Raw genomic sequence first — 18470 nt, 5'->3', positions numbered from 1 at the left:
CTGTCTGTTATATCTTAGCTGATGCTTTGGTAGATATATTTTACAATCTTGTGCATAAAAAATCCAAAATACCAAATGTAATATCTTAAACTGCACTGTTAGAATAATCTTAATCAGTACAGTGTGTGCAAATAACATTAGCATAACCTATGCATGAGCCTCTGGGGAAGGATCAAGGGTGTAGCTACCTCTAAGCAAGCCCACAAAGAGCTTGGGGCCATCACAGATAGGGGCTGCCTGCTTTGGAACTGAAGTTCCTTCTGACAGATTGACTTCCTTCCTTCTCTCTGTCCCTGTTGTCCAGCATCTCTCTCCCCCCCCCCCCCCCCACGGGGTCCAGCCTCTCTCTCTGCCCCCCCCCCCCCCAAATCATCCAAACTCACAGCAGGTCACTGACAGCGATAGTGAGGAGAACTAGCTGGCCAACCAAGACTTATTCTTTGCTGCATCCCACCTTCTCTGATACAACTTCCAGTGGGTGGGACATGGCAGAGGAAGGGCCCTGATGAGGCTGGACAGAGGAAGTCTGTTTTCATTGCTGCCATTGCTAGCGACCCACTGGGGAGAGGGTCTGGAGAGAGATACCGGACCTTTGCAGGGAAGAGAGAGACTGGAACCAGTTGGGGGGGGGGAAAGAAGGGGAGAGGTGCTGGACTTGGGGGGGGTCATGGGAAGCAGATGGAAGAGAGCGAGAAACCCAAACCAAAAGGGAAGGGGAAAGATTGAACGAGAGATACTGAACCCTTAATGGAGAAGGAGCAGAGGGAAGAGAGAGAAATGCTGGACCATAGGGAAGGGGGGGGGGGGGTTAGGTTGAAATGGAGATAGGATGACTTTGGGATGGTGGGTGCAGGAACAGTGGCGGTAGGGGAGAGAGAGGGAGAGATACTGGGCCCAGGGTGTGGGATGCAGGAGGGAGAGAAGCTGGACATGGGGTAGGACAGGGACATAGAGAAGAGATGGCTGAACATAGGGGCATGGACACATAAGGGCAATGCTGGATGCAGGAGGAGGGATAGGGTCACAGAGGGTGAGATGCTGGACTGGACAGATAGAGATGGTGGTTGGTGGGCGAAATGTCAAGAAGACAGGAAACCCTAGAAAGAGGCTTAAGAAAAAAACAGAATGGAGAAATTGGAACCAAAGCAATGCTCAGACAACAAAGGTATTAAAAAGGGTTTTTTTCTGAATGTGTTAATTGTGATATGTCAGTTTTGGGAAATCTCTGATACCTTGCATTTCAGTTTCTATTTCTGTGACAGATTTTCTATATAGATTTCAATAGAAATAAAACAGAATAAAACATGAAAAAGAAAATAAGATGATACCTTTTTTATTGGACATAACTTAGTACATTTCTTGATTAGCTTTCGAAGGTTGCCCTTCTTCTTCAGATCGGAAATAAGCAAATCTTGGTAGATGACAGTATATATAAATGAGACATCAAAGCATTTTAGTGACAATCTGTATTGCTCTGCCAGCTCTAACCTGGAAGCCACACCTCTCTACTATATAGATTTGAAATGTGTTTGCTTTCTGCAGGGTTTAGCTGAGGTGGTTTCCCCTTCCCCTAACTCTCTGGTCCGAAGTACTTTGGGAGAGACAGTGTTATAGAGGACCCATCTTAATTTTTCTGCCCGGGATCCATTCAGCTCTAGTTAACGCCACTGGGAAGGATGCATGAATTTGGTTCAGATGGCACCATGGCAACCATATTCACTTGCTGCTGCCCTCTCTGGTGATGTGCGGGAGAAAACTCTCATATGTCACCAGGTCACAGAGGATCCTTGGCAGTGGGCAGTGATGGTGCAGTTGGAGATAAGTAGGCAGCATTGCAGCAGGAAAGGGAAAAGGAAGATTGATTGGGCCTTGTGATCCAACCACTGCCATATTCTGTATTACTATGGATTATTCATCATGCATCAGCTGAGATGGTAATATGCCACAAGATTTGCCACAGCATTAAAACTCATTTAATTAAATTGAGAAAGTTATTACCATATTAGCCCAAGGGGCAAATGCATCGAACCTGCGCTCCATATATAGCAATGAATATATCCCAAATATCTAGTGGGAAAGGTATTGGTACAGACCCTGAGAAGAGGAAATGGCTAAATCTTCCCATTCTGTAAGACTGGTCATCGTTACAGATTCCTAACCATTGAACTTTGTGCCTCTTGGTCTAGGACACGGACCTCTTGTCTCCTGGAATTGTTGTGAACAACAGCTATTGCTCTGCCAGCTCTAACCTGGAAGCCAGCAGGCATCTCAGCAGAAGCAACATTGACATTCCTCGCAGCAACGGGGAGGATCCCAAGAAGCAGCTGCCACGGAAAAGGAGCGACTCCTCCACGTATGAGCTGGACACCATAAAACAACATCAAGCTTTCTTATCGAGGTGAGACGTCAAGGCAGGTCGCCATTGTTAATTTGTGTCGCTATATCTTTACTGGTTGACTAGGATAAGCCATAGAGAAATTGTCACTGTGCAGCACTGTTTGCATAGGGAGTAGTTCTACAATTGTGATCAACAAACAAAGCTTTCGCAATAATTTGGCACATATCCATATTATCTATGCAGCTGTAAAAACCATACTGACTGATAGGCAGATTTCTTTGCTAGGGAAGGTGCAGTGTGTTTCCGAGTACTGCTACATTGACTCTGAGTGGCACAACCATTAACACAGATTTGGCTATTAAAATACAGTTGTTACAACCCAGCATGCTGCAGAATCCATGTTCCACCCTTTCCTTCAGCACTTTGTCTCTTAGAAACATTATTCTCTGAGCTCAGCAGCTGAAAAATGTTAGCTGCCCCTTGAACTGTGCCCCTGGGAGGTTATGTTTGATTTAGAATGGTGACAACTTTTTTATGCTGCCTTTTTTTTTTTTTTGAAGATTTAATATCAGATCCCTTGCACGTAGCACAGACGAGAGGAGATTTGTTTACCAGATATGTTAAAAGGGCACTATGCACTTTTATTTCTAAGTCCTGTTCTATCCATTCTACCCTACCTTAGTCCTGGCCATTGCAATAGTGGTCCCCCTGGTTGCAAGGCATGCACTGCAACTCCCTTTGAAAACCAGTACAGATGTCCTCTATATTAAACCCAATAGGTATCACAACAGAGCAGTGCCAGCATGCTCTCCTTTTTGATTACTATGGTACTTCCTCTACAGCAGATCCAAGTCTGGTGCATTTTCCGCTGAAACTGAAACCTTTTTGCTATGTCCTGTGGCTCTCTCCCTTCTCCCACCACCAAAAGAGAAAGCACTTCCTCCCTCCTTCCCCCTTCCTCCTGAACAGAAAGAAGCCCCCCTCCCTCCCCCGGGCCTGCCTTACCATCCTGATGGTCTAGTAGCTAGCTGGGGCAGAAGCGATCCCCAGTTGCTCCTGCCCAAGCTGTCTTCAGAGTCAAAATGGCTGCCGCAACTTCCAGTGGCAGTCTCACAGCAGCCATTTTGGGATTGGAGCCAGTACAAACAGGAGTGGTTCGGTGGGGGGCTGTTCCTGTTCAAGGGCTGGGCCGGTTTCAGCTGAAACCGAGTAGTGAATTTCAGCCACAGATTCGGGTTCAGTTGAAACCAAAAATATTGGTTTCGGCTGCCCTCTAGACCATAAGAGTGGCACCGAAATGCTGATGTTTGTAATGTCTACTGAATTACAAAGCCTATGCGCGAGGCAGATTTCCTTTCAACTTAAAAATCACGCAGATTAAGCTTGTGTGAGCAGTTAGACTTTCAGTGTTCTGAATGGGTGGATCAGTCTTGTTATGTTTTCTTTTTTATGCATCAGTCTGATACATATGAAGAAACCTAAAGAGTACTGGCTAGTCCATGATGTTGTTGCCCAATAGTGTTGCAGAATCTGGGAGAGTCTTTTGAGGCTTATGTGCTTAGATTCAGGGAAGGAAAGGTAGTGGCCATGAGCCCTGCTGGTTAAAAGAACAGTGCTGATATATTGTAAGGTGTCTTCCCTCCAGTTCTCGGGCCACTAAGTCACCTGGGCCTGCAGTATGGGCGGATAGTGTGTAAATAATGAGGGGGAAATTGGGAGATTTAAAAGAAATAGATTTCAAGTAGCTAAGGTAGAAACCAAGAGTACTTACGTGTGTTATTGCGCTTGCATGGGCCACTGAGAAGGTTAGTTAATAGGCTTAAATCGTTTAATGCATTGGTGGCCATATGGAATCTGGGGAAAATGGGATGCTGCAGACTATAATGCCTTCTATTGGGCCAATATAAATGAAAGGATTCTTCTTGTACCTACTGTACTACTGTATTCAGAAGGTGATACTCTTCTTACTATCAGGCTTGTGTGTAATGGGGAGGAGGGTTAAGTTTACTGACAGGCACTGTCTTCTTTCTCTTTCTTTGCACATTCTGCACTCGCCCTGATGAAGAGAAATTCCTTCTTGTGGCTGAATAAAAACAGTTGTTTACTGAGCGTTGAATAAAATAGACAAAATCCGTTCTCTTCACAGAAACACATACATTGTGCACAAGCTGATAGAGACCCTTTAGCTTACACCTCCTTTTCTTTTCAACCATAAAGGAGGGGTTGACTGCATCCATCTGATGATCCAGGGACATCTTTGATCAGACAGGAAGGAGGACTCTCTTTCTTTGTGCTGGTCACAATCTCTCAAAATTACTTTTAACTTCTTTCTCTTCCTCACGTCTCAAGGTGCAAGCAATTTCCCAAACCACCTCCTTTGTCGGTAGTTTCCTGAGCCACTAGGTCTTATGGGACAAATACCCCAACAAAGTCGTAAAAGGCCTAACTCAACCCTGTAGTTACCTTGACTGATGGGACCAATACAATACAATATACTTATTTCTATACCACAAACATCAAAATAATAAAGTATTTCAGTTCTATGCGGTTTACAAAAGAATTCTGCCAGCCATTTCTGGTAATAGACAACATAAGATAAATTACTATCACTATTGATTTAAATATTTATTTATTTATTTATTTATTTATTTATTATTGATTCTTGTAGCCCACATTATCCAAATTCCAATATTCAGTTCAATTTGGCTTACATTAATAAATATTTCATTCAAAAACTGAAATAAGAAAAACAAGATGGACACAGAAAAGTTTCACAAACATGGTTGATGGGTAACTTATCATTGCAACTACACACAATTGCATTAGACAATCAATACAAGAACTTATTGAAAAGGAAGACCTTCAGGAATTTGCGGAAGGTCAAGTATTTGCTGATACATCTTATTTCACTTGGGATAGAATTCCACCATGTGGTGCCTAAATAAGAGAAATCTTTAGTTAGTGTAGATTTATATTTGATGTTTTTGTAACTAGGGAAGTGTAGAATAAGATAACCTCTTGCACTTGGTGACGCATTGCGAATGGGAAGGTCTATCAAGTCTAATATATAGTCTGGAGCCAACCCATAAATAATCTTGTAAATGAATATGCATGTTTTGAAAATGATCCTGGCTTTAATAGGCAGCCAATGCAGTCTGATGAGGAGTGGAGACGCCCTCAAATTTAGAGACTTTGCAATCCTGTCTAGCAGCTGTGTTTAGAATTGTTTGAAGTTTCTTTATAAGAAATTTCTTGTTACCTAGATAAACGGCATTGCAGTAGTCTACCTGTAATAGGACCAGTGTTTGGACATGTGAGCGGAAAATAGTTGTTGGAAAGAAAGGTCTGATTCTTTTTAGTCTCCAGAGAGGTTTAAAGGCTTTGGCGACCACAGAGTTCACTTGATGCTCACAAGACAGGAATTGATCAATAATGACACCTAGTATTTTCAATTAGACTCCAGTGGGTAGGTTGACTGGTTAATTGTGAGGTTGATATTCTCATGTGTATTATTAGGATTAGAGATAATTAGGAATTTAGTTTTTCCTGTTTAGTTTGAGATGAAAATAGATGCCCAGTTCTCCATTGGATTCAGGATTAGCCGGATGTTGTCTTAAGATATCCAGGACCTGGTTGTCAAAAGGTAAATTAATGATGACATCATCAGCATACATAAAAGATTATAGAATACACTACCATTGGGTAGCCCCAAGCTTTTTACTGGGCTTGCTTAGAGGTAACTACACCTTTGATCCTTCCCAGAGGCTCATGCATAGGTTATCCTAATGTTATTTGCACACACTGTACTAATTACAGATTAATCTAACAATGCAGTTTAAGATATTACATTTGGTATTTTGGGTTCCAAAAGGGGATGGCACCATATTTTAAGAAAAAGATTGTAAAAGATATCTGCCAAAGCATCAGCTAAGACATAATAGACAGAATTTCTCCAAGTCCAAGTGAGCAGTGGGAGTAGTCCACCAAGTCACTGAAAACTTCTGTCACTGACCTTTCTAAACTTGCTTCCTTTTTTCCATTGTGGCTAAAGTGTAAGGTAAAGCTCCATGCTGGCCCTGGCCAATACCCTCTCTCTTTTTTTTTTTAATTTAAAGAAAGTCTCTCTGTAAATGGGATGGCTTCCAGAAGACAGCCTAATTTCCGTCATAATATTAAAGAGGATAGGAGAGAGAGGTGAACCCTGGGGCACTCCGCAGTTGGGGAACCAAGCTGAAGAAGTAGATTCAGACATTTGTGGATGTTTCCGCACATGCCAATATAATCTAATAATGAATATAATATATTTTGATCAATGACATCAAAAGCACTAGACATATCAAATTGTAAGATGATAACTTTCTTTCTGGTGCTCACCATTCTTCTAAAATTAGAAGTGGTGTAATTTGGTCTAAAACCTGACTGTGAGCCATGTAGCAAGAAGTGGGATAGTTATTCCATTAACTATTTAGCTACTAGGCCTTCCATGACCTTCAAGAACAAGGGAATCAATGTGATCGGGCTATAGTTGGACACATTGCTCCTCTTCCTAATAGGGGTTTTGGGAATGGGAGTTAGTAATATGTTATCCTGTCCTACCAGGAAAGTGCCATTACTCAACATGGAAGATATTTATGGAACAGGTCAATGAAAAAGTCTAAGCAATTGTGGAAGAGAGTTCCACAAATTTACAGTTCAGAATGGAAAAGCAGAGATTAAAAAGTGCTTATATTTTACATTTTTCACTGCTGAATAATTCAAATAGGTTTGTTGAATTGACTCGATAACTTTGTTATTAGTGGGATAAATTATGAGGTGATTTATTTATTTATACATTCTTGTATTCCAATATTAACCAAAAACAAGTTTCGGTTCAAAGTGACTTACAATTACATTTTGGTAGAATCACAGTAGTGCTTTATAGTGTGAAGAGGACATCTGTAGTTTGTGTTGTTATTCAGTAGAGTTTGTGAAGAGATAGATTTGACAGGGTAGTTTTGTAGATAGCTGTAGAATTTTTTGAAGAGAGAGGTTTTAATTTCTTTCCTGAATTGAAGGAAGTTTGTGATGCTTCTTATGGCTTTTGGTATTGAGTTCCACCATTTGGAACCCAGATAGCTAAAACCTTCTGTGTTGATGGTTTTGTAGGTAGTGTTTCTGCGGTTGGGTAGATGTATTAATAGATTGGGCTTGCATTTCTTGGAGATAACTTGATCATGTCCAGCATATATTCAGGTGCCATTCCAAATACTATTTTGAAGATTAGGGTGCTCGCTTTGAAAAGTAGTTTTGCCTTGATTGGTAGCCAGTGTAGTTTTTCTAATAGTGGGGTTGCATTTTTGTATTTTGACTTCTGGAAGATCAGACTTCCTCCTGTGTTTTGGACTGTTTGTAGAGATTTTAGTGTGTTTTCCTTGCACCCTATGTATGCTGCATTACAGTAGTCTAGTTGCGATAATATTGTTGATTGGACTAGTAACCTGAATGAGTATTTAGGGAAGTAGTTTCTTCTCCTTCTCAGTTTCCATAATGTTCTGAAACATTTTGATGTAACTGCTGATATTTGATTATCCAGTGTTAGGTGTTTGTCAAGGATGATTCCTAGTATTTTTAGTTGTGGTTTGATTTGGTATATTTGTTGGTTGATTGTGAAGTTTTGGTAAGATGTAGAGTTGTGTGGGCTGGATAGGACAGAAATTTGGTTTTGTCTCTGCTCAGTTTGAGTTTTAAAGTTGTTGTCCATTCTTCTATGAGGTCCAGGCCTTTTTTTTTTTTTTAATTTTGTACAGTATGTGGTTAGGGTGGTGGACTCTGGTCCTGGGGAACTGGGGAACTGAGTTCGATTCCCACTTCAGGCACAGGCAGCTCCTTGTGACTCTGGGCAAGTCACTTAACCCTCCATTGCTCCATGTAAGCCGCATTGAGCCTGCCATGAGTGGGAAAGCGCAGGGTACAAATGTAACAAAAATAAAATAGATACAATTGGAGATTCTACATGGAATGGAATGTTGCTACTATTGGAGATTCTACATGGAATGTTGCTACTATTGGAGATTCTACATGGAATGTTGCTATTCCACTAGCAGCATTCCATGTAGAAGGCTGCGCAGGCTTCTGTTTCTGTTTACGTGCAGGACGTCAGACTCACAGAAGCAGAAGCCTGCGCGGCCACATTTGTGATCCATGTAGAATCTCAAATAGTAGCAACAGTGGAGGAGTGGCCTAGTGGTTAGGGTGGTGGACTTTGGTCCTGGGGAACTGAGGAACTGAGTTCGATTCCCACTTCAGGCACAGGCAGCTCCTTGTGACTCTGGGCAAGTCACTTAACCCTCCATTGCCCCAGGTACAAATAAGTACCTGTATATGTAAGCCACATTGAGCCTGCCATGAGTGGGAAAGTGTGGGGTACAAATGTAAAAAAATATATATGTTTGTGATGCTGTTGTGGAAAGGTATGAAGATGGTGACATCATCTGCATATATAAATTGGTTGAACCCCATTTGTTCCAGTTTTTTACCGAGTGGTGCCATCATTATATTGAACAGTATATGATGGTGCTGTTCCATGTAATATTCTGTGTATAAATAAACAGCATTTAAATTTGATACGCAACTTTACTGGTAACCAGTGTAGATTTTGAAAGAGAGAAGAGTCATGATCATATTTTTTAATGGAATAGACTAATCCAATAGTGGTATTTTGTAAAGCTTGTAATCTTTTAAAGGCAAGAGTAGTATCTAAGATATAATACATTATAATCCAGTTGCAGAAGGATCATTTCTTGTGCAACAATTCTAAAATGATCTCTGTGAAAGAATTTTCTTACTCTTCTTAGGGGATGAAGTTTCCAAAAAATCTTTTTAGAAAGTAAATCGATATGATATTCAAAAGATAAGGATGGATCCAAAGCTATTCCTATAACTTTTAAATAATGTTCAAATTTAATTATTTTGTTGTTTAGTGTCAAATTTGTTTTACAAAGGAATCAATTTTTGGATGATGCAGTCGATAAACCTCCAACCTTGAGTGCTTACCCTACTAGATAAAGCTTTTCTCCCAGACTCCTCGGGCTGCTTCAGATCAGTAGCCCATGGCCACTAGACCACACTGAGGAGAGTTTGGCAACTCCAGCCTTGAGTTTCACCTGGGTGCTGAAGGAAAACTATTCCTCTTTCTCCTTTGTCTATAGGCCTGTTCAGTACTTGGGGACCCAGCTGTTTAGGATTCAGACAGTCATCCTGCTCAAGCCCTGACCCTCTGGTCGCTTGACAGAAAGGAAAAGGAAAGACCAAAAATCTTTCCATTGCTGGTGGTTTTTTTTTATACCTAAATTGACATCAGATCTTCACATCTCCTATCATAGTCTTATAGGTACCATACATGTGGTGGACTTTGGTCCTGAGGAACTGAGTTCGATTCCCGGCACAGGCAGCTCCTTGTGACTCTGGGCAAGTCACTTAACCCTCCATTGCCCCATGTAAGCTGCATTGAGCCTGCCATGAGTGGGAAAGCGCGGGGTACAAATGTAACAAAAAAATATATATATCACAAGATCTTTGGGACAAATGGTACCCTCATTGCACACAAATACCATCAGGCTTCACATACCGAGTTTATCATCTTCCACATAGACTAAGGACAAGAATTAGTTAAGGGGCTCTTCTTCTTCCTCTCCCCCCCCCCCCCCCCCCCCCGAATTATTCAGAGCTGAGTGCGTGAATATTTGAGACCACAGTAGTCTAGGAGGTGCAAACAAAACATAAAATCCTTTTTGGATAATTCTGTTTGTTGGTCCAGCAAGAAGCATCACAAACCTGCAGAAAATTCTAATTTAATTAATGAGAATAAATAGATTAGAACAGATGGAATCTCACCTCTCAGCGGATGACAATCTGCTGTCATTGCCATGGAATTTCTGCTCGAGAGATGCATCTTACAGTTTTTGGCTTCCATCCATTTAGCATCAAATTTAATAAAGGAAAGATATGGCTTTTCCACGGTTGATCAGCATGTGTACTAGCAGGATAACCTGTCAGCCGGCCACAGATTGGTAGGGAAGAGTGGCCTAATGGTTACAGCAGCAGGCTTTGATCCTGGCAACCTGGGTTTGATTCCCATTGCAGCTCCTTGTGACCTTGGGCAAGTTACTTAACCCTCCATTGCCCCAGTTACAAAAGCTTAAATTGTGAGCTCTCTATTGACAGAGAAAGTCCCTGCATATAATGTGTACAGCACTGCATACGTCTAGTAGCACTATAGAAATGATTAGTAGAGAGTGGGTTAGAGTACTGTTTTAACATGTGGAGGGCAGTTCTATAACCTAGGTCAGTGATTCCAAAACTGGTCTCTATAAGCTTTTTTCAGGGTTTCCACAAGCAAGGAAGTCAGTGCATGCTTTAGCTGTCGACACCAGCACTCCTGCACATGCTCAGTTCAGCAGCATGAACTGATTATGTGTGGGAGTGCCAGCGTTGACGGCTGAAGCATGACGCCAAATTCCTCGCTGCTCAGGCAGCATGGGCATGGAGCTCTTTGGTTAAACTAAATCAAAGCAGCACAAGGTAGTCAGGGGGGAGGGGGAGGATGCTGGATCGAGGGTGCAATATGGGGGTGGCAGTCAGAAAGAAGGGGAGATGCTGAATCGAGGGTGGTGTGGTGGGAGGGAGGGAGGGAAGAGAGAGGGAGAGACATTGGACCCAGAGGTGGGGGGGGGGGGAGAGAGAGACCTGAGATGTTGGACTATGGGTGAGGGTAGGAGGGAAGAGAGATGGGACCGGGGGAAGGGAGCAGAAGTTGGATAGGACCTGGAGGGGGGGTTGGGGGTTCCTCAGTGAATGAAAACAAATGTTAGGGGGTTCAACCATTGTAAAAAGTTTGGGGATCACTGACCTAGGTTCTAACATTTACACGCATTTAAATGTTTAGAATACTAGCATGTAAGCACATATATGCTGGCATGCCACTTTGCAAGGGAGGTGTACACAGGGGTGGGGTAGGGCATAGGTGTGGCTCCCACTTATGCACATAACTTATAGAATACAGTAAGTTACACACTTACCTTCCGCTGTTAGGTGCACACACTTATAACAGCTCTATGTCTGGCATTAGTATCCAGTTGCACTAATATTCTGTAGAGGAGTGTAGATGCAGTGCCCAAGGGCCCAGAGGCTCTAGGCCGCCGTCCCATTTAAGTTGGAGATGAAGGAGGAGCCTAGAGCAGAGATGTTGTCTGTTCTGAGCTATAAGTCTCCTCCTAAGGAAAGGATCATAGTACCATTACACCCTATCCTTAAGGATGCACAGTTAAAGAACTGGGAGTTTCCCCTTATAGTAGATACACAGTATCGTATCCAGAAGGCTCCCAGATTTGAGCAGGCACAGTTGCTCCTCAACTCCACAGTGGTTGAATCCGCTCTCAAATGGGCTAAGAGTTCTCGGTCTCATGTCTCTGCTGCGCCCCTAGAGTGGGTGGCTAGAACTTTGGATTCATTTGGGAGGAAGACTTTTCAGACCTTGATGCTTGCTATCCACATCCAATCCTACCAGCTCTACACGAACCTTTACTTGGAGTCTCTGGTGAGCAGTACACAGACTATGGCAAACTCTCTTCCTTCAGAGCAGGCTGCAGAATGTCGCCAGCTGTCCAAGTAGATGGAGTATAGGCATTATCTGGCCGGGGCACCTATGATACTTTTGATGTTGCGTCCAGGCTCTCTAGAATGGCTGTGGCGATGAGTAGACTCTCATGGCTGTGTGTCTCTGACTTGGAAGCAGCAGTTCAAGAGACGTTTTCAGATGTGCCTTGCCGAGGGGACAACTTGTTTGGAGAGAAAATGGAAGAGGTTGCTGACCTTATTAAAAGCATACAGATACTCTCCACACTCTCTCTCGGTGTACTCCATCTGCATCTTCTTCAGCAAGATTTTCAACCAGGTCTAGGTGGTTGAAGGTGTATGTACCTGCCTTCCCACGCGCACTATTCAGGTGGCTCAGACCCAGCATCCTAGGCCTCACCAGCCCCACCCCCAAAAGTCCCAGCTAGCTCCCCAGTCAAAGCAGTAGGATACTACAACCGCATGAGTGGTCTCTAAACATGGGTGTAGCCCAGAAGATCTTCCGAGAGTGGATCTTTTTGCCACTCATCTCAATACACCCCCTCAGTGGATCTTTTCGCCACGCATCTCAATAACAGAAACTTTCAGTTCTGCTCCATGCTCCAGTCACATGGCAGACTATTGTAAGATGCCTTTCTCATAGAGAAGACTTTGCTGAAACTTAGGCAAGATTGGGGCACTGTGATTCTGATCACTCCTTACTGGCCGCAGCAGATCTGGTTCCCTCCTCTTCTGGAGTTGTCCTCTGAAGATCCATGGAGAATGGACTGTTTTCCAACACTCATCATGCAGAACGAGGGGTCACTTCTGCATCCCAACCTCTAATCCCTTGCCCTCATGACTTTGATGTTGAGGGCGTAGAACTCAAACCCCTGGGATTGTCTGAGGGTGTCTCTTGTATCTTGCTAGCTTCTAGGAAAGATTCCATTGAGGTTTTACTCTTATAAGTGGAAGAGGTTTGCCACCTGGTGTGAGGGCAAGGCCTTAGATCACTTCTCTTGCCCTACACAAAAACTGCTAGAATACTCTTACACCTCCGAGTCTGGTTTAAAAACTAGCCCTGTAAGTGTTCATCTCAGTGCATTTGGCGCTTATCATCACTGTGTAGGAGGCAAATCCATCTCTGTACAGCCTTTAGGAGTATCCTAGTGGTTATTGCAGCGGACTTTGATCCTGGGGAACTGGGTTCGATTCCCACTGCAGCTCCTTGTGACTGTGGGCAAGTCACTTAACCCTCCATTGCCCCAGGTATAAAATAAGTACCTGTATGTATGTAAACCGCTTTGAATGTAGTTGCAAAATACCACAGAAAGGCTGTATATCAAGTCCCCTTTCCCTTTAGTTTGCTTCATGAGAGGTTTGTTGTTGACAAAGCCCCCCCCCCCCCCCCCCCCCCCCCCCACTGTGTCATGGGATCTCAACATAGTCCTCACCCAGCTGATGAGAGCTCTTTTGAGCCTGTCATCTGAAGTTTTTGACCTGGAAAGCTGTGTTTCTGCTGGTGGTCACTTCAGCTCACAGAGTCAGTGAGCTCCAGGCAGAGGCAAACTGACCATTCAGGCAACTGGGCAGTACCCAAGGGCCTAGAGGCTCTAGGGGGCCTAGATGCTCTGCCCAGATGCCCAGCACACTGCTATAATCTAGTAGCCTCAGCAGGAGGGGGGGAAACATGTTCTCTTTCCTGCCTAACCCATTGGGCTGCCGCTATTTCCCCCCCTCACCCGGCACCACCGTATTTTTAAAATGGTGTTCGAGACTGTCAAGACCTGCAAGACTACTACGGGAAGTCTCAGCCACCATTTTGAAAACACGGTGGAGCTGGCAGGCGGGAGAATAACAGCAGCGCAGCGGGCATCCCCAGCAGAGGCCCCCTCAGGTAGAATCGGGGCAGTGGGGGCGGCAGCAGAGGTGGCAGGGGAGGTATTGGGCAGCAGCCGGACAGGGAGCCCAGAGCACCCTCAGTGCCCAGGGGCCCAGACCACCCTCAGTCCGCCCCCACCCACAATATACTAAATTTCATTACAACAGAGTAGTTCTCCGTATACACCCTAAGTTTCTTCCTAAGGTAGTATTGGAGTTCCATCTTAACCAGTCAGTTGTTCTGCCAATATTTTCACAAAATGTCATGCACATCCTGGCAAAAGTGTACTGCATACTTTAGACTGCAAGTGAGCCTTATCCTTCTTTTTGGAGCGGACTCAAGCCCATAGCCAATCCACCCAGCTTTTCATTTCTTTTGACCCCAAGGTTGCGGGAGCCATTGGCAAACACACATTTTCAAATCGGCTAGCACCTCCTTTGCTTATGCCAGACTGGGCTGACTTTTGAGGGTCATGTCACGTCTCACAATGTCAGAGCCATGGCAGCCCACTTGAGATCAGCCTCCATAGAGGAGATTTGCAAGGCTGCAATGTGGTCTTCAGTCCACACATTCACTTCCCACTAATGTTTGGATCAGGACACTTGATGCGACTATCGGTTCGCACAGGCAGTTCTGCCGAATTTGTTCGATGTCTAGAATCCAACTCCACCTAGGCCCTGTTTTGTTCTGTTCCAGGCTGCACCTACACAGCTAGTATGTATATAGTTTAAGGTTGATTGAACTTTTAGTCTCAACATTTTGAGGTTCAATTATCCTAGTTTTCTTATTTTCGTTGAGCCTGGTAGCTGGGGATTCCCAGATGTGAGAATATGAAGGCCTGCTTGTCCTTGGAGAAAGCAAAGATACTTACCTGTAGCTGATGTTCTCCAAGGACAGCAGGCCAATTATTCTTACATACCCTCCCACCTCCCTTAGGAGTTGTCTTTAGTTATAGCCATTTTGCTTCTTCACCTGACTGGAGGACCATGTTTGTACATCGGGTGGGAAGGCACCAGCATATGCTTGTTGGAACACTGCTAGAACCTTCTACCTTACTAGCCAGTCAGTTTCTGCACCAGGCTCTGTTGGATGATGTCACCCAGATATAAGAATAATTGGCCTGCTGTCCTCGGAGAACACCAGCTACAGGTAAATATCTTTGCTTTATGCATTCTGGATAATTGTTAGTCTATTTGGATTTTATTGTGCTATTCATGTCCCTGCCCTTATCTGTTTTTATGATTGATTTGTTTATTGAACAGATTTAAGAATAGTGTCTCTGTGTTTTTTATCTGGTATTGTAAACCACCTTGATGTTTTATTGAAAGGCATTATAGCAAATACATCAAATAAATAAATAAAACAAATAAGTATGTAATGTTCATGTTGGATGGGAGAGCCTTTATCGTAGTAGAATGTCAAAAAGGGTGGGAAAAGGAGGGCGTATTTTATGTAGGGATAGTAGCTAAGATAATATGTGGTGTGTGGTGTGACAGTACCGCAAGTGGGAGTGGTAATGACATTATATGGGGGCTTAAATGAGAAGGCGGGACATGGATTACTAGGACGTTTTGGGGATACAGGATTTGGGAATATGGTGGGGGGGGAGAAGTAGAATTTGGGATGGGTAAAGACAGCATTGATAGATTGGAGGTATGGTATATAAACCAAGACGCTCCAGTTATGTGGGGAAAGAGAGAGAGGGGACTGGAGGCTGGGACGATCTTTCTCTACGTTGTGGTATTCTATAACATTGTGGTTGCTATATCTTAAGAGTGTAACATACAAATCATGAAATTTGTGTCCAGGGCTGGCCAAAAATACTCCTCCCTCAGCTAGGTCAGCAGTGTTAAGAAACTGCTTCAATGGAAGGTGCCAACATTGACGGGGACCAACCCTGACAAGAAGAGATGGGCAAGACGCCCGGAAGCACCAGAGATTTCTGCTTGTCAGTGGTAAGATCTGTTGTAGTCTTTCATATGGGACTGTGCCATCTGAAGAGAGGTCACTACCCCTATCTTTGACTACTCTGGATGCCATTTAGTTCTATGACTGCCCTTCTGGTGCATATAAAATTTGAGAATTCTCTTACACCCTTGGTTTTTAGAAGGTATTTGTGCAGATGCAGTGCTGTACTGATGTAGAATGTCTCCTAATCCACCGGGAGTATTGGCGGACAAGGTGGCCCTTGTTTCAGGCTGTTAGGAATGAGATCCCAAGCACCCTTGTTCTGTGACTGCAGGAAGAATTTACCATTCATTACTTTTCAAGGTTAACATACTGTAGCACAAGATAATAATGTCAAAGATTTCATTTCACTCATTTCCTGATGTGAATAATATATGTGCCTTTAATAATTAATTTTTATTGGTACTGGTATGGAACAAATGTCATTCTGTGGAATGGAGGAAGAAACGTATTTCTGTGGATTTATATACCTTTTTATTTTTTTTCATGTATAACCAAAAGTGGGCCGTAACTGGGCAGAGCATGGGCATGTTATGAACATGTCACCATGCAATGCGTACAGCATATGGAATACTGTTAGTCACACGTGCTGCATGGTGTACCTCGGTGGTGTAGCCATGGGTGGGCCGGAGCCCACTCACTTTGGGTTCAGGCCCACCTAAAATGTGGCTGGCGAGGCTGTTAGGAATCCCCAAGCCCCGCCAGCTGAATACCTCCTCCACTGAACAAACTTACATCTTGGGTGGCCATCAGGACCTGGTCTGCTACTGCCAGCCACAGCCCCCCTACCGCCTCACCCCACATGCTCAGCTTTCACACATGCGCGAAATTGATCATACAAAGATGCTGGCAGCCTCAGCTTTGGGATAGTGTTGGCAGCCACCCGAAATACAGTGGGGGAAATAAGTATTTGATCCCTTGCTGATTTTGTAAGTTTGCCCACTGACAAAGACATGAGCAGCCCATAATTGAAGGGTAGGTTATTGGTAACAGTGAGAGATAGCACATCACAAATTAAATCCGGAAAATCACATTGTGGAAAGTATATGAATTTATTTGCATTCTGCAGAGGGAAATAAGTATTTGATCCCCCACCAACCAGTAAGAGATCTGGCCCCTACAGACCAGGTAGATGCTCCAAATCAACTCGTTACCTGCATGACAGACAGCTGTCGGCAATGGTCACCTGTATGAAAGACACCTGTCCACAGACTCAGTGAATCAGTCAGACTCTAACCTCTACAAAATGGCCAAGAGCAAGGAGCTGTCTAAGGATGTCAGGGACAAGATCATACACCTGCACAAGGCTGGAATGGGCTACAAAACCATCAGTAAGACGCTGGGCGAGAAGGAGACAACTGTTGGTGCCATAGTAAGAAAATGGAAGAAGTACAAAATGACTGTCAATCGACAAAGATCTGGGGCTCCACGCAAAATCTCACCTCGTGGGGTATCCTTGATCATGAGGAAGGTTAGAAATCAGCCTACAACTACAAGGGGGGAACTTGTCAATGATCTCAAGGCAGCTGGGACCACTGTCACCACGAAAACCATTGGTAACACATTACGACATAACGGATTGCAATCCTGCAGTGCCCGCAAGGTCCCCCTGCTCCGGAAGGCACATGTGACGGCCCGTCTGAAGTTTGCCAGTGAACACCTGGATGATGCCGAGAGTGATTGGGAGAAGGTGCTGTGGTCAGATGAGACAAAAATTGAGCTCTTTGGCATGAACTCAACTCGCCGTGTTTGGAGGAAGAGAAATGCTGCCTATGACCCAAAGAACACCGTCCCCACTGTCAAGCATGGAGGTGGAAATGTTATGTTTTGGGGGTGTTTCTCTGCTAAGGGCACAGGACTACTTCACCGCATCAATGGGAGAATGGATGGGGCCATGTACCGTACAATTCTGAGTGACAACCTCCTTCCCTCCGCCAGGGCCTTAAAAATGGGTCGTGGCTGGGTCTTCCAGCACGACAATGACCCAAAACATACAGCCAAGGCAACAAAGGAGTGGCTCAGGAAGAAGCACATTAGGGTCATGGAGTGGCCTAGCCAGTCACCAGACCTTAATCCCATTGAAAACTTATGGAGGGAGCTGAAGATGCGAGTTGCCAAGCGACAGCCCAGAACTCTTAATGATTTAGAGATGATCTGCAAAGAGGAGTGGACCAAAATTCCTCCTGACATGTGTGCAAACCTCATCATCAACTACAGAAGACGTCTGACCGCTGTGCTTGCCAACAAGGGTTTTGCCACCAAGTATTAGGTCTTGTTTGCCAGAGGGATTAAATACTTATTTCCCTCTGCAGAATGCAAATAAATTCATATACTTTCCACAATGTGATTTTCCGGATTTAATTTGTGATGTGCTATCTCTCACTGTTACCAATAACCTACCCTTCAATTATGGGCTGCTCATGTCTTTGTCAGTGGGCAAACTTACAAAATCAGCAAGGGATCAAATACTTATTTCCCCCACTGTATATGTTCATTCAACAGGAAGGAGATCTTCAGCAGGCAGGGCTTGGGGATTTCATTTATTTTAGGGGGGGGGGGGGTTGCAGAAATTATATTAGGGTTTTGTTTTAGTTGGGGAGAGGGATATAGATGAAATTTTGGTCTGCCCTAAATCGGCTATCTGGCTACATCACCACTGGTGCACCTAGGTGTGACAGCTTACGCTAGCCA

General features: G+C 43.9%; 1 protein-coding gene across 4 annotated transcripts in view; it reads left to right on the top strand.

Annotated features, from left to right (window-relative positions):
• The window catches only part of PITPNM2 (phosphatidylinositol transfer protein membrane associated 2), a 432451-nt gene that overhangs the window by 354482 nt on the left and 59499 nt on the right, over positions 1-18470 (top strand). For all 4 annotated transcript variants that reach the window (XM_030220215.1, XM_030220217.1, XM_030220216.1 and 1 more), the window contains exon 13: positions 2187-2398. In XM_030220215.1, coding sequence (XP_030076075.1) covers positions 2187-2398 — 212 coding nt within the window. The remainder of the gene's footprint in view (positions 1-2186; positions 2399-18470) is intronic.

The sequence above is a fragment of the Microcaecilia unicolor genome, chromosome 11 (genome assembly GCF_901765095.1).
Source record: "Microcaecilia unicolor chromosome 11, aMicUni1.1, whole genome shotgun sequence".
NCBI classification, from domain to species: Eukaryota; Metazoa; Chordata; class Amphibia; order Gymnophiona; family Siphonopidae; genus Microcaecilia; species Microcaecilia unicolor.
The sequence above is the reverse complement of the archived record's forward strand: the minus strand, read 5'-3'. Positions and strand labels throughout refer to the sequence as shown.